Source organism: Nansenia antarctica, assembly GCF_963989245.1.
Source record: "Nansenia antarctica genome assembly, chromosome: 17".
Taxonomy (NCBI): Eukaryota; Metazoa; Chordata; class Actinopteri; order Argentiniformes; family Microstomatidae; genus Nansenia; species Nansenia antarctica.
This window is the reverse complement of record NC_137687.1, coordinates 27,359,963-27,374,962: the sequence shown is the minus strand read 5'-3', so window position 1 is coordinate 27,374,962 and position 15,000 is coordinate 27,359,963. Positions and strand designations below refer to the sequence as shown.

At 47.4% G+C, this 15,000-nt stretch overlaps 1 protein-coding gene across 3 annotated transcripts in view; it reads right to left on the bottom strand.

Annotated features, from left to right (window-relative positions):
• Positions 1-15,000, bottom strand: part of abl2 (c-abl oncogene 2, non-receptor tyrosine kinase) — a gene marked incomplete at both ends in the record, with an annotated part of 46,408 nt that overhangs the window by 14,390 nt on the left and 17,018 nt on the right. For 2 of the 3 annotated variants that reach the window (XM_080547515.1, XM_080547516.1), the window contains one exon: positions 7,821-7,949. In XM_080547515.1, the coding sequence (XP_080403641.1) occupies positions 7,821-7,949 (129 nt within the window). Of the gene's footprint in view, positions 1-7,820; positions 7,986-15,000 lie in introns of all 3 variants that reach the window. The other variant, XM_080547514.1, reaches the window with a different exon arrangement.

Sequence of the window (15,000 nt, the reverse complement as noted above, 5' to 3'; positions counted from 1 at the left end):
ACTACATACTAGAACCTACAGACTAGATACTACAGACTAGACACTAAAGACTACATACTAGACACTACAGACTAGATACTACAGACTAGATACTACAGACTAGATACTACACCCTAGACACTACACCCTAGACACTACACCCTAGACACTACACCCTAGACACTACAGACTAGATACTACAGACTAGGTACTAGACACTATAAACTAGGTACTAGACACTACATACTAGACACTACAGACTAGATACTAGACACTACAGACTACATACTAGACCCTACACCCTAGACACTACACCCTAGACACTACAGACTAGACACTATAAACTAGGTACTAGACACTACACCCTAGACACTACAGACTACATACTAGACACTACAGACTAGGTACAAGACTACATACTAGACACTACAGACTACATACTAGACCCTACAGACTAGATACTACACCATAGACACTACAGACTACAGACTAGACACTACATACTAGAACCTACAGACTAGACACTACAGACTAGATACTACAGACTACATACTAGACACTACGGACTAGACACTACAGACTACATACTAGACACTACAGACTAAACACTACAGACTAGACACTACGGGTGCAGCGGTTCTGGGTTTCATATTGAACCGTACGGTTCTCCATCCACGGTTCGATACGCACCAGTGAATGTTGTTGTTTTCGGTTCATGATGCGTTCCATTGAAAGTTGGAGGTCGAGTTTGTCTGGAGCGCAGTTGCTTCTGTAACTTGTTCAAATGTTTGTTCATGGCGAGCGGAGTTGAGAACATGGCAACAGTTTGAGGAAGCCCCGGATTGCTACACATCTGCGTTCGGATTTTGTTTCATGCGTGACGAACATGCGCATAATATGTGCATAATATGCGCGTTTCATGCGCGTGCACGCTTTGCGCGCTGCTGAGTGGGCCGCGAATACTGTAGAGATTTGTAAAGTGGGCCGTGAGTCCAAAAGGGTTGGGAACCGCTGCCCTAGACACTACACCCTAGACCAGGGGTCGGGAACCTTTTTGACTGGGAGAGCCATAAAAGCCAAATATTTCTAAATGTATTTCATTGAGAGCCATATAACATATTAACATTAACATATAATAAATTAAATATGTCTTACTTTTAATGCGATTTCTGGTGCTGCATGGTTTTGCTGATGTCCTTGTAGTCTGGTTCATACGTGGTGAGGTTGAGCTTCATGCAGGCGTTGAGGCTTCCATCAGTTAAACGTGAGCGTAGGTTGGTCTTAATGTTCCTTATATGCGAGAATGACTGCTCACATACATATGTAGAGCCAAACATGGTCAATACGGCAATACTAACACGCTGCATTGTGTGGTATGTCACAGGAAGCTCGTTCCAAGTTTTCAGAATCAGCTGGTCTTCAGGTTGAAGTTTTTTCATTTCTGTCCACTTGTGTTCCCTCGCCAGCTCTGCTCGCTGTCGCGCAAGACTTTCCAACTCTCCATTAAGTGTCTTGAACTTACTCATCCACATGTCTGATGCCTTCAGGTCAGCAACTTCCAGCTCAAAGTCTCCCATAGAGACCCCAGGGATGCATGTCAGGTCGATTTTGTCCACTGCACACTCATGTGGATGAGTGATGAACTTGAAAAGACCAGTGCGCGCACGAAATTCTCCAAAACGTGCTTTGAATGACTGCAGGAGATTGGACGTAAAGCCAGCTAGCTGCTGGAGATCCAGATGTTGAGTGGAGTCACTTGCTAAGCATGCATCTCTAAATTGTTGCAGTGTTACAAAGTGCAGAAGACGACCTGTTTCAATGTCCCTGAGAAAGACTTCCAGCTTGCTTTCAAATGCAAACACTGCTTGTTGAAGGGATGAGATTGTATTTCCAATACCTTGCATTTTCACATTGAGCTGGTTCAGATGGCCTGTTATGTCCACGAGATAGTGAAACTGCAGGAGCCAGTCAGTGTTGTCTAGCTCAGGATGCTTGACGCCTTGACGGCTGAGCACCTTTCCCCTTGACAACCAACGCACGTTGCTGTGTAAAAGCAGACTGGGATAATGATTCCCAACTTCTTCTAACAGAGCTTTAAACTGGCGATCATTTAAAGCTCGGGCAACAATGAAGTTGACCACTCGAATGACCAGCGACATCACCTCACCTAGCTCCTGGCCACACGTCTGAGCGCAAAGCGCCTCCTGGTGCAGGATGCAATGAAAACTTAGGATGGCTCTCTTTTCATGTTCACGGAGAAGCGCTACAAATCCTTTGTTCTTCCCCAACATACAGGGTGCACCATCAGTACAGACAGAAATACGTTTATCCATCAGCAGTTTTTTTTCTTTAGCAAACTCCATGAAAGACGTGAATAAATCCTCTCCTCTGGTTGTCCCTTTCATTGGCAAAACAGCCAAGCTTTCCTCACGCAGTGTGTCACCTGCAGCATACCTGGCAAATATACTGAACTGAGATAGATGGCTAACATCTGTTGACTCATCTAACGCGAGAGAAAAGTATGTCCCGGCGTTTATGTCCTTAATTTGTGTTTCCTCAACTTGATTTGCCATCATGATGGCAATCGTGAACAGTTCTTGCTGACAGAGGCATGTCTTTTATTCGTTTGATTATCTTGTCTTTATTTGGGAAGTCATCAAACAGTTCATTGGCCACATCAAGCATGAATGTTTTGGCATACTCGCCATCTGTGAATGGCTTTCCATTCCTGACTATTTCCAAAGCACCCGCAAAGCTAGCGGAATTCCCGTCACCTTGCTTGGTCCACCCACGCAGTTGCTGTTGACTCGTCTGCACTCTCCGCTGTAGCTCCTCGCATGCCTTTTTCCTGCTGTCCCCCGCTGGATATTTCGATGCAAATGAAGCATGATGCGTATCGAAGTGCCGCTTTATATTTGACCGTTTCATCGATGCAATTTTATCATTGCATATTAGACATACCGCAGATCCTGCGATCTCCACAAATGCAAATTCCTCTGTCCACGCAGCCTGGAATGCACGGTAATCATCGTCTTTTTTTCTTTTTGCCATCTTTCTCGTTACAAGGGTTGAAGCGTATAAGTTGGTTCACTAGTTCACTATCTGATCAAATTGTTTTTTATTTATTCACCTTTACAACGACCTCTGACACTCTCGCGAGACATTGGTTCCCGACCCGACCCACGGGTCACGGGTCATGGGTCCCGTGAAGAGTCCCGTGAAATTTAACTTCAAAACTAATTTCTGTTTACTTTAAAATGACACAGTATTATTACGCAATATCACAAGTATTTTAAAATCAGTTCCAAACGAAAAGAAAAAAAATTCATTTTTTTTTTTTTTTTTTTTTTTTTTTAACTTTTCAACCCAATTGTCTGGGAGCCATATGCCGTCACCGGAAGAGCCATATATGGCTCGCGAGCCATAGGTTCCCGACCGCTGCCCTAGACCCTACACCCTAGACCCTAGACCCTAGACACTGGACAGGCAGAAGAACAACAGTGGCCCAGTCCAGCCAGTCATACTCCAACACTACTGTCCACCCTACCATGGGAGGCTGGTGGAGGTAGAGATGGGAGGCCAGGCTCATTGTGATGCATGGAAGGGCAACAGACACACTGCAGGGCTGATAAGCTGCTCTCTGTCATCTCCCCTCTGTGGCTCTACACACCTGTTATTATCACAGCTCTACACAGCCACATCAACACTGCTGTCTGACAGACTGGATGAATGAGTGAGAGACAGAGACAGAGACGGAGAGAGAGAGAGAGAGAGAGAGAGAGAGAGAGAGAGAGAGAGAGAGAGAGAGAGTGTGTGTGTGTGTGTGTGTGTGAGTGTGTGTGTGTGTGTGTGTGTGTGTGAGTGAGAGAGAGAGAGAGAGAGAGAGAGTGTGTGCGTGTGTGTGTACGTAAGAGGTAGAGACAGAGACAGAGAAAGAGAAAGAGAGAGTTTGTGTGTGTGTATACGTGAGTGAGAGGCAGAGACAGAGAGACAGATAATAGACAGAGAGAGAGAGAGAGAGAGAGAGAGAGAGAGAGAGAGATAGACAGAGACTGAGTGTGTCTCTCTATGTGTGTGCATGTGTATGTGTGTGTGGGCCTGTCTGTCCATGCTACCAGTGACTCAGTGTATAAGCATCAGCTCCACCCTGGGCAGACTGGTACTGACTGGATCATTAACACACCTCTCCATGTTAACACGCCTCTCTCCATGTTAACACACCTCTCTCCATGTTAACACACCTCTCTCCATGTTAACACACCTCTCTCCATGTTAACACACCTCTCTGATGTTAACACACCTCTCTCCATGTTAACACACCTCTCTCCATGTTAACACACCTCTCTGATGTTAACACACCTCTCTCCATGTTAACACACCTCTCTCCATGTTAACACACCTCTCTCTATGTTAACACACCTCTCTCTCCATGTTAACACACCTCTCTCCATGTTAACACACCTCTCTGATGTTAACACACCTCTCTCTCCATGTTAACACACCTCTCTCCATGTTAACACACCTCTCTCTCCATGTTAACACACCTCTCTCCATGTTAACACACCTCTCTGATGTTAACACACCTCTCTCTCCATGTTAACACACCTCTCTCTCCATGTTAACACACCTCTCTCTCCATGTTAACACACCTCTCTGATGTTAACACACCTCTCTCTCCATGTTAACACACCTCTCTCCATGTTAACACACCTCTCTCTCCATGTTAACACACCTCTCTCCATGTTAACACACCTCTCTCTCCATGTTAACACACCTCTCTGATGTTAACACACCTCTCTCCATGTTAACACACCTCTCCATGTTAACACACCTCTCTCCATGTTAACACACCTCTCTGATGTTAACACACCTCTCTCTCCATGTTAACACACCTCTCTCTCCATGTTAACACACCTCTCTGATGTTAACACACCTCTCTCCATGTTAACACACCTCTCTCTCCATGGTAACACACCTCTCTGATGTTAACACACCTCTCTCCATGTTAACACACCTCTCTCCATGTTAACACACCTCTCTCTCCATGTTAACACACCTCTCTCTCCATGGTAACACACCTCTCTCTCCATGTTAACACACCTCTCTCTCCATGGTAACACACCTCTCTCCATGTTAACACACCTCTCTGCATGTTAACACACCTCTCTCCATGTTAACACACCTCTCTGATGTTAACACACCTCTCTCTCCATGTTAACACACCTCTCTCTCCATGTTAACACACCTCTCTCTCCATGTTAACACACCTCTCTCCATGTTAACACACCTCTCTCCATGGTAACACACCTCTCTCCATGTTAACACACCTCTCTCCATGTTAACACACCTCTCTCCATGTTAACACACCTCTCTCCATGGTTAATGTGTGTCTCTGTCTGTCTCTCTGCATGCTTAATGTCTGTCTGTCTCTCTGCATGGTTAATGTACGTCTCTGTCTGTTTCTCTGTCAAACCCCTTCTGTCTCTCTCTCTGTCTCTCTGCATGGTTAATGTGTGTTTCCGTCTGTCTCTCTGCATGGTTAATGTCTGTCTGTCTCTCTGCCAAACCCCTTCTGTCTCTCTCTCTGTCTCTCTGCATGGTTAATGTGTGTCTCCGTCTGTCTCTCTCCATGGTTAATGCTCTAAGATTAGTTATCTCTCTCCCAACCCCCTTCTGTGTGTGTGTGTGTGTGTGTCTCTCTCCTTCCCTCTCCCTCTCCCTCCCTCCCTCCCTCCCTCCCTCCCTCCCTCAGGCAGCCATTAAACGTGTCCAAACAGAGCCTCTGATCAGCAGCCTGACTCTGACAGGAAGAGGAACAGGGAGAAAACAGGAAGAGAGAGTGGAACTAGGACAAAAACAAAACCGTCCAATCCCATCAACGTTGAGACGGCCGTGACGAGCGACGTGATTGGCTTGTTGGTTTGTTTGGTTTTGTTTTGATGTCTCTTAGTGTCACTTTCGCTTCCTGTGTTCTTTCATGCCTGTTCCTGTTCTCCTGTCGACTGAGTCACCAGATGAATATTATGTTTAACAGCTCGGGAGGGAGGGAGGGAGAGAAAAACTGATATTAAAACATTCTCCCATATCTAACATAACCTTGTGGGTTCCCTGTTTAGTTTAGATATTATCTAAAGAGGATGTTGCTCGCGGTTACCCTGAATATCATCAACATCCTCTTTAGATAATATCTAAATATTAGAGGATGTTGCTAACAGTCACCCTGGTTAGGTCAGATATCATCTATTTGTCTTCAAGCTGAGAAGTATATGCATGAAATCACCAATCCTAAAAAAGACTATCACAAAAAAAAAGAAAAAGTATTATCCAATCACTGTTCTACTCAAACCAAACCTAGGATACGGACACAGAGACACAGAGACACAGAGACACACCCTTGTCATCTCTGTTTGCTGTTCATCAAACGATGACTCTATATAGAGAAAGCTCTGACTCAATCAACAGACTGATAGCATATCAGATAGCATAGTTGGTATGCCAGAGGCCTCAGGTAGGACACCCCGCCTTGACAACGGTAGAGGAAACACTGAAACACCTTAACAAAACCTAGGATACGGACACAGAGACACACACTTGTCATCTCTGTTTGCTGTTCATCAAACGATGACTCTATATAGAGAAAGCTCTGACTCAATCAACAGACTGCATATCAGATAGCATAGTTGGCAATAAACAAATTGTTTAAAAAAAAAGATAGCATAGTTGGTATGCCAGAGGCCTCAGGTAGGACACCCCGCCTTAACAACGGTAGAGGTAACCCTGAAACACCTTAACAACGGTAGAGGTAACCCTGAAACACCTTGACAACGGTAGAGAGAAACACTCAACCTCCTCACGAGCTCTGCTCTCGGCTGCTCCTGCCTGGCTCTGGACCACACACCTCTGCCTAGCCTAGGAGTCCCACCCTCACACACACCTCTGCCTAGCCTAGGAGTCCCACCCTCACACACCCCTCTGCCTAGCCTAGGAGTCCCCACCCTCACACACCCCTCTGCCTAGCCTAGGAGTCCCCACCCTCACACACCCCTCTGCCTAGCCTAGGAGTCCCCACCCTCACACACACCTCTGCCTAGCCTAGGAGTCCCACCCTCACACACACCTCTGCCTAGCCTAGGAGTCCCCACCCTCACACACCCCTCTGCCTAGCCTAGGAGTCCCCACCCTCACACACACCTCTGCCTAGCCTAGGAGTCCCACCCTCACACACACCTCTGCCTAGCCTAGGAGTCCCACCCTCACACACACCTCTGCCTAGCCTAGGAGACCCCACCCTCACACACACCTCTGCCTAGCCTAGGAGTCCCACCCTCACACACACCTCTGCCTAGCCTAGGAGACCCCACACTCACACACACCTCTGCCTAGCCTAGGAGACCCCACCCTCACACACACCTCTGCCTAGCCTAGGAGTCCCCGCCCTCAAGGGAACGGCAGTAGACAGGACACTGTCTCCCACTACTGTCCCCCCTAAGACTTCTATTGCCCCCCTTGTACTGTTTCTCTGTTTCTCCAGTGTCTATATAAAAAAAAATAAAAAAAAATATTAGTTTAGTTTTTTCCTTCTAGCACAGAGACTGCCAATGGCCTGAGCTGGATGACTCTTCCTGCTACGACTGGTGAACTGTTGATTCACTAGCTTAGTCAAATGTATTGATTGTAAGTCGTTTTGGAATAAGGCTTCTGCTAAATGCCAAAGATGTAAATGTAAATGACACAGGGCGAACAAGACGATCCCAGAGTGTCTGTCTGTCTGTCGATGAGGGACGTTGTTGAATGTCTCTGTGTGTCGCCTCATAGTCGAGTCTGTCGCCAGCGCCACGTACCTTTGGTGATGCTCAGGGTGTTGTCTCCGCTGGCGACGAAGTCGTAGAGCGCCACAAACAGGTTGGGGTCGCTCTCGGCCGCGCCCAGCAGGTTCTCCTTGGAGCTCCAGCGCACCGCCTCCGTCAGCGCTGCAGAGTCCAGACCGAAGGGCCGGTGGAGGGCCTCTGGAGGGAGGGAGGGAGGGGGGGGAGGAGGGAGGGAGGGGGGGGAGGAGGGAGGGAGAGAGGGAGAGAGGGAGGGTGGGGCGGGAGGAAGGGAGGGGAGGAGGGAGGGGGAGAGGGAGGGAGGGATTGGGGGAAAGAGGGAGGGAGGGAGGGGAGAGAGAGAAATGGTTAAGATCTTTAAGTTAAGAGTCATCACTCTGTCGAAAGCATGTGGAAGTTTCACCTTGAATACACGTAGACCGCAGGGGTAAACAGCACCGCTAATTGACTGAGTACACACACAGGCGCGCCCACACACACAAGTGAGCGCACGCACACACACACACACACACACACACACACACACACACACACACACACACACACACACACACACACACAGACACCATGTGCTGACTCTCAGTGACTCAACCACAGAAAGCCTTTCCCAACTGTTGAGTTTAAGTCACCTTTGCATCACAGTTCATTGAGTTCTCTCAACAACACAACTTAAAACAGGCTGCCACCGACAGCTGGCCAGCAACCAGACAGTCAGTCTGCCTTAGAGAGAGAAACAGACAGTCAGTCTGCCTTAGAGAGAGAAACAGACAGCCAGATGTACTTGAGAGTCTAGGTAGAGGGACCAGAATACCTGAGAGTCTGGGTAGAGGGACCAGCATAATACCTGAAAGTCTGGGTAGAGGGACCAGTATAATACCTGAGAGTCTAGGTAGAGGGACCAGTATAACACCTGAGAGTCTAGACAGAGGGACCAGTATAACACCTGAGAGTCCAGGAGGTCTAGGTAGAGAGGGACCAGTATAATACCTGAGAGTCTGCGTCCGTCCACATCTCCGTGGCCAGTGTAAGGACAGCCAGTAATCCTCACCCACTCCTCCTCAAAACTGCTGCTGGGCTGGAGGCTCGTCAAAATCATAACCGTGTGTGTTCACTCTATAGAGAAAAGGCTCTCTCTCTCTCTCTCTTTCTCTCTCTGCCTCTCTCTCTCTCTCTCTCACACACACACACACACTCCAGGGATGGCAGGAATGTTCTGCTGGAGGTGCTGCCGGTCCTGCTCTTATATAAGGACCAGAGGGAGGGAGGGGGGAGGGGGGGAGGGCTCTATGACTGCAGGGTCGGAAAGATGAAAAGAGGCCTCTCCTACACGCCTACACACACACATGTGCAACTTAAGACACAGACACACACAGACAGATACACACACACACACACACACACACACACACACACACACAGAGACAGAAACACACACAGACAGAGACACACACACACACTCACACACAGAGACAGATAAGCCTGAGACACACATATATGCTTAAAACACAGACAGATTAGACATCTAAGAGACACACACACACACACACACCTATGCCTAAGACACACACTCGTCTGAGAAACACACACACACACACACGTCTGTGACACCCACACATGCCTAAGAAACACACACACACGCCAGAGACACACACACGCCTGTGAGACAAATACGCACCCACGCGCCTGACACACACACACGCCTGTGAGACAAACACACACACACACACACACACACACACACACACACACTCCACACAGGATGCCTCAACAGCTGCCAACAAACTCTACAGCATGTCTGGGCAGCTGCCGGACCACGTGAGAGAGGGAGAGGGAGAGAGAGACTGAAAGAAAGAAAGAGAGAGAGAGAGAGAGAGGGAGAGATTTAAAAGAAAGTATCTAGCCAGGAGGAAAGGAGGGGTACAGCGATGTCATGAGAGAAAGACACTTCCACCATGATCATCAACAACAACAAACCAACCAGCAGCAGCTCACCACCGCAGTAACACACACAGAAACCAAACAGCTAACTGGCTAAAATAGCTAAGCTAACGCCTCTGAGTCTACGTTGACAGGCGGTTGCGTCAGCCAATCAGGGCCAGAGCTCACTGTGTGTTCTGTGACTCAAGCTTGGCGGCTGAGTCGTTTAAGAGAAACACCTTCACTTGGTGTCAACAGTCACTATGGTGCAGCCGGCCGCTCTGCAGAGACAACACAGAGAGACAACACACACACACACACACACACACACACACACACAACCACACGCATGCCTTCACATATACACACACACTTATGCATGTATACACACACACACAAACACCCACACCCACATAAACACACACACATACATACACACGCACACACACACACACAGACAGAGTGGTGTTCAATAGGCAAAGCTTTTGGCAAGGGCACACTCTCCAGCTGGCACTACAAGCTGACCCCTGCCCCTTCAGTTCAGCTAGAACCCTTACACACACACACACACACACACACACACACACACACACACACACACAGAGAGAGACACAGAGAGAGATAAAACACACACACACACACACACACACACACACACACACAGAGAGACAACACACACACACACACACACAGAGAGACAACACACACACACACACACACACACACACACACACACACAGAGACAACACACACACACACACACACACACACACACACACACACACAACAACAGATGATGTCACCAGGCAGCAGCCAGGCTACTACAGGAGGCTGACTCACATCTCACACTGAATAATTTAACATGAGAGAGAGAGACACAGAGAGGAAACACACACAGATACTGAAACTAACACAATTCCTTTCATCACACACGGCCTCCACACACATGCCTACACACACACACACACACACACACACACCTACTCACACGCTACATAGACACCACACACACACCACACCACACCACACACACACACACACACATGCCTACTCACACGCTACATAGACACCACACACACACCACACCACACCACACACACACACACACACACACCTACTCACACACTACATAGACACCACACACACACACACACACACACACACACACACACACACACACACACACTTCCTTCTTCTAGCATTGAGACTGCCAATGGCCCTTCCTAGCATAACTTACATTTTCTTATGATGACTGATGTATAGACGATAGGGATGGACGGTTTTTCGGTTAAACCGAAAACCGGGGTTTATAAAAATAGAAACGGTTTTTTATCAAAACCGTCTGAAACCGTTTTTTTTTTTTTTTTTAGAAGAATAAAATAGAATAAGAATAAAACTGGAACATGTCACATGTTTGTCGTGTGTGAAAATAACAATGATACAGTCTGAATCTGCCGCGCAATGAGTGAGAGGTTTGGTCAGTTGTGAAGAATAACTGAGGATTAATATCTAATTGGGATTATATTTAAGGGTAACGAATCACTCTATGGGAAAGATAGTTGCCTTCAGTTATTGGTAGATAGGAAAGTTTTTTTACAATTACTCGCTTACATTTAATAAGATCATTTTCGCTGCTCTCTGTAAAGCGCATTGGGTCACTTTTGTGAGAAATGCGCTATAGAAATAAAATGTGATTTGATTTGATATCAATCAATCAATCAAACTTTATTTATGTTCTATAGCACAAATCATGCATTGAATGTAACTCCAAGTGCAGTATTTACTAAACCACAATATAATAAAACAAGAGCTATACGGATCAAGAGTGTTTGTGCACAGCGCCACTGTGTGTGAAGGCGCTACTGAAAGTGATGACAGAACGCATGTCTCAGAAGATACGCGGTCACTTAGTGACGCAAAGGTAGTTCTGTATTTATCTCTATCTGTATTAGTACATTTATTTTGAAAGCTCTATTTTGACAGCTCTACCATGGGCACTTTTATTTTGATGGGGCATTCTTTGTTGATTGACTTACGACAGTTCAGGACAAGTCAGTCTCGCGGCATGTGGTTTTTATGAAAAGCTTTAAGTATGTTCACTGCATAATTCTAAGTCTAATATTTCAGTGATTATTGAGCAGTATTCAAATATTTAAATACATTGAGCAGCAGCTGAAACTTTGTCTAAGAACCAAGATATTGAGAAAGCAGTTCATTCAATGAAGACGCTGTTCCAAGAGATTATCTTCCGTGCAGGCGTGCACCCTGGATCAGCGGAGCTGGTGTGTTAAGTGTTCATGTGTTTTCATGTATGGTGTAGCTTACAAAAGTCTGCCTTTCCACTTATATTTGTGAAACTAAGTAGCCTAAATGTGTTGCGACTGTGCTTACGGTGTTTTAATGGTGTTCGACATGAGTGTATTCATAGCTTTCATGTGACGTCACAGCATAGTGGAAACGCCCACCTGACGGGCAAAAGGCACTTTTTGCGGGCAAAACCCACGGGCAAAACCCACTTTTTGCGGGTTAATAACTTTGATTTCCCGTGGGTTAGGAAAATAATTCCAACGTGTCCGGAAAGAGGAGGAGCCAGGGAATCCAAAAGTTTTTGAATGGAGTCGATCCTCCACTCCTATCACAGTGGACACAGCAAGGAGCGAATTAGCGGTAGAACTCCCGAACGCCCGGTTGATCGAGTTTCGTATTAAAAGTATATGTTCTCGGGGTGTCAGCGCGGTGTGTAAGGGCTCAAAATGACCGTATACTGATGGTGAATTTAGAGAAATTAAAACTGTGTTTGTAGCACCTCCATAGCCGGTGTTATTCACGGTCAAAGCCGGTCAAGGAGGCACCCTTTGCGGCTTAATAACTTTGATTCTCCGGGGGTTACGGTAAAAATTCCAACGTGTTCGGAAAGAGGAGAAACCAGGGAATCGAAAAGTTTTTGAATGGAGTCGATCCTCCACTCCTATCACCGTGGACACAGCAATGAGCGAATTCCCGGGTAGAAATATCCCCTCGACCCGCTGTCAGCGGGAGTTCCGTCCAGCAGCGGTAGAACTCCCGAACGCCCGGTTGATCGAGTTTCGTATTAAACGTATATGTATACAACAACCTGTAGCGAATACCCTGGCAATCTAACAATTATATTAGAGTGTATAATGCATAAACTGGGCATAGTCATGGTCTTTGCTTGGCTGGCTGGTTGGCTGCATTAACCTGTTGTTGTTACTTGTATGTTCATTACGTTACTTCAAATGAATGCCCCCTAAGTCAAATCCATCAACTGAAGATAACTCGTGAGTTTAGAATGAGAAGGTTCTATCTCCGTTTAGAATGATAAGGTTCTATCTCCGTTTAGAATGATAAGGTTCTATCTCTGTTTAGAATTATAAGGTTCTATCTCCGTTTAGAATGAGAAGGTTCTATCTCCGTTTAGAATGATAAGGTTCTATCTCCGTTTAGAATGATAAGGTTCTATCTCCGTTTAGGGTAGTTCAGAGATATTGAGCGTCAAAGTTTTGACATTCCATTATGTTTTGTGAGATGGAACCTTTGTATTTTATTAACCGTTTGCGTCCACTCGCCATGTTGCTATGATACTTTTTGCCCGTCAGGTTGGTGGTTGCTAGGGAAGAAACCACGTGACTGAAAGCTATGAATTGTAGCAGTAGGGCTCAATTATTTGAAATTGGCGCTCTTTTTTTTTCTTTTTTTTTTACTTTTTTTTTTACTGTATTTTTCGGTTAACCGGAAAACCGCGGTTTTACTCTCTGACGGTTTTTCGGTTTCAATAATTGGAAACCGTCCATCCCTAACGATTCATTCACTTAGACAAATGTATTTGTTGTAAGTCACTTTGGATAAAGGCGTCAGCTAAATGCCAAAAATAGTAGTGGCCTGAGTAGTTAGGTGTGTGTGTGTGTGTGTGTGACCACACCCAGTGAGGTGTGTCCCCGTCTAGCCACTGATACGCCCGCCCACCTTTCTTGACCAGCATGCACTGCAGGGCGGCATCCCTCGCCACCTCGCTCAGCCACAGCTCCCAGTACATCTTCTCCTGTGTTCCCAGTCCCAGTTAACCACTGGTCTCTGTGTTCCCAGTCCCAGATAACCACTGGTCTCTGTGTTCCCAGTCCCAGTTAACCACTGGTCTCTGTGTTCCCAGTCCCAGTTAACCACTGGTCTCTGTGTTCCCAGTCCCAGTAACACTGGTCTCTGTGTTCCCAGTCCCAGATAACCACTGGTCTCTGTGTTCCCAGTCCCAGTTAACCACTGGTCTCTGTGTTCCCAGTCCCAGTTAACCACTGGTCTCTGTGTTCCCAGTCCCAGTAACACTGGTCTCTGTGTTCCCAGTCCCAGTACCACTGGTCTCTGTGTTCCCAGTCCCAGATACACTGGTCTCTGTGTTCCCAGTCCCAGTTAACCACTGGTCTCTGTGTTCCCAGTCCCAGTAGCCACTGGTCTCGCTGGTCTCTACTGGGCAGGAGGACCAGTACTAACCCCCCTGGTCTGAGTTAGAGCTCCTAAACCAGCAGGGTGAGTAGGTCTCTCCTGTCTGGTCTCTCCACCCAGAGGTCTGGTCTCTCCTGCCTGGTCTCTCCACCCAGAGGTCTGATCTCTCCTGCCTGGTCTCTCCTGCCTGGTCTCTCCACCCAGAGGTCTGGTCTCTCCACCCAGAGGTCTGGTCTCTCCAGCGGCGTCTAATGATCGCGAAGTCAGCAGCTCGCAGCGGTTCGAATCCCCAGCGGAGGCTAAGTGTCCCTGAGCAAGGCACTGAACCCCTAATTGCTCCGGGGGTCACCTATAATGGCTGTGACCCCTTGCCTAGATGCCCCCCCTCAGCATGAATGCATTTGGTTGTACAATGACAAACTTTGAATCCCTTTCCTTTCCTCTCTCTCCTCCACCCAGAGGTCTGGTCTCTCTACCCAGAGGTCTGGTCTCTCTACCCAGGGTTCCCAGGGCCTCCTCTCTCTCCTCTCCACCCAGACGAGGCTTCAGCAGGCAGGGTCCCCAGGGCCCAGGCCGGGGCTGGAGGAGGGTAGATCCATGACCGAGGTTCTCCGTGGCTAGGCTCACTATGAGGCGCCGAGGGGCTCGATCCGGTGACATGGGGAGGTGTGTGTGTGTGTGTGTGTGTGTGTGGGGGGGGGGGGGGGGCGGTTAGAAGGAACAGAGTGTGGGGGGTGTGTGTGTGGCGTGAGTCAGTGGCGAGGTGTGTGTGTGTGTGAGTGTGAGTGTGAGTGTGAGTGTGAGTGTGAGTGTGAGTGTGAGT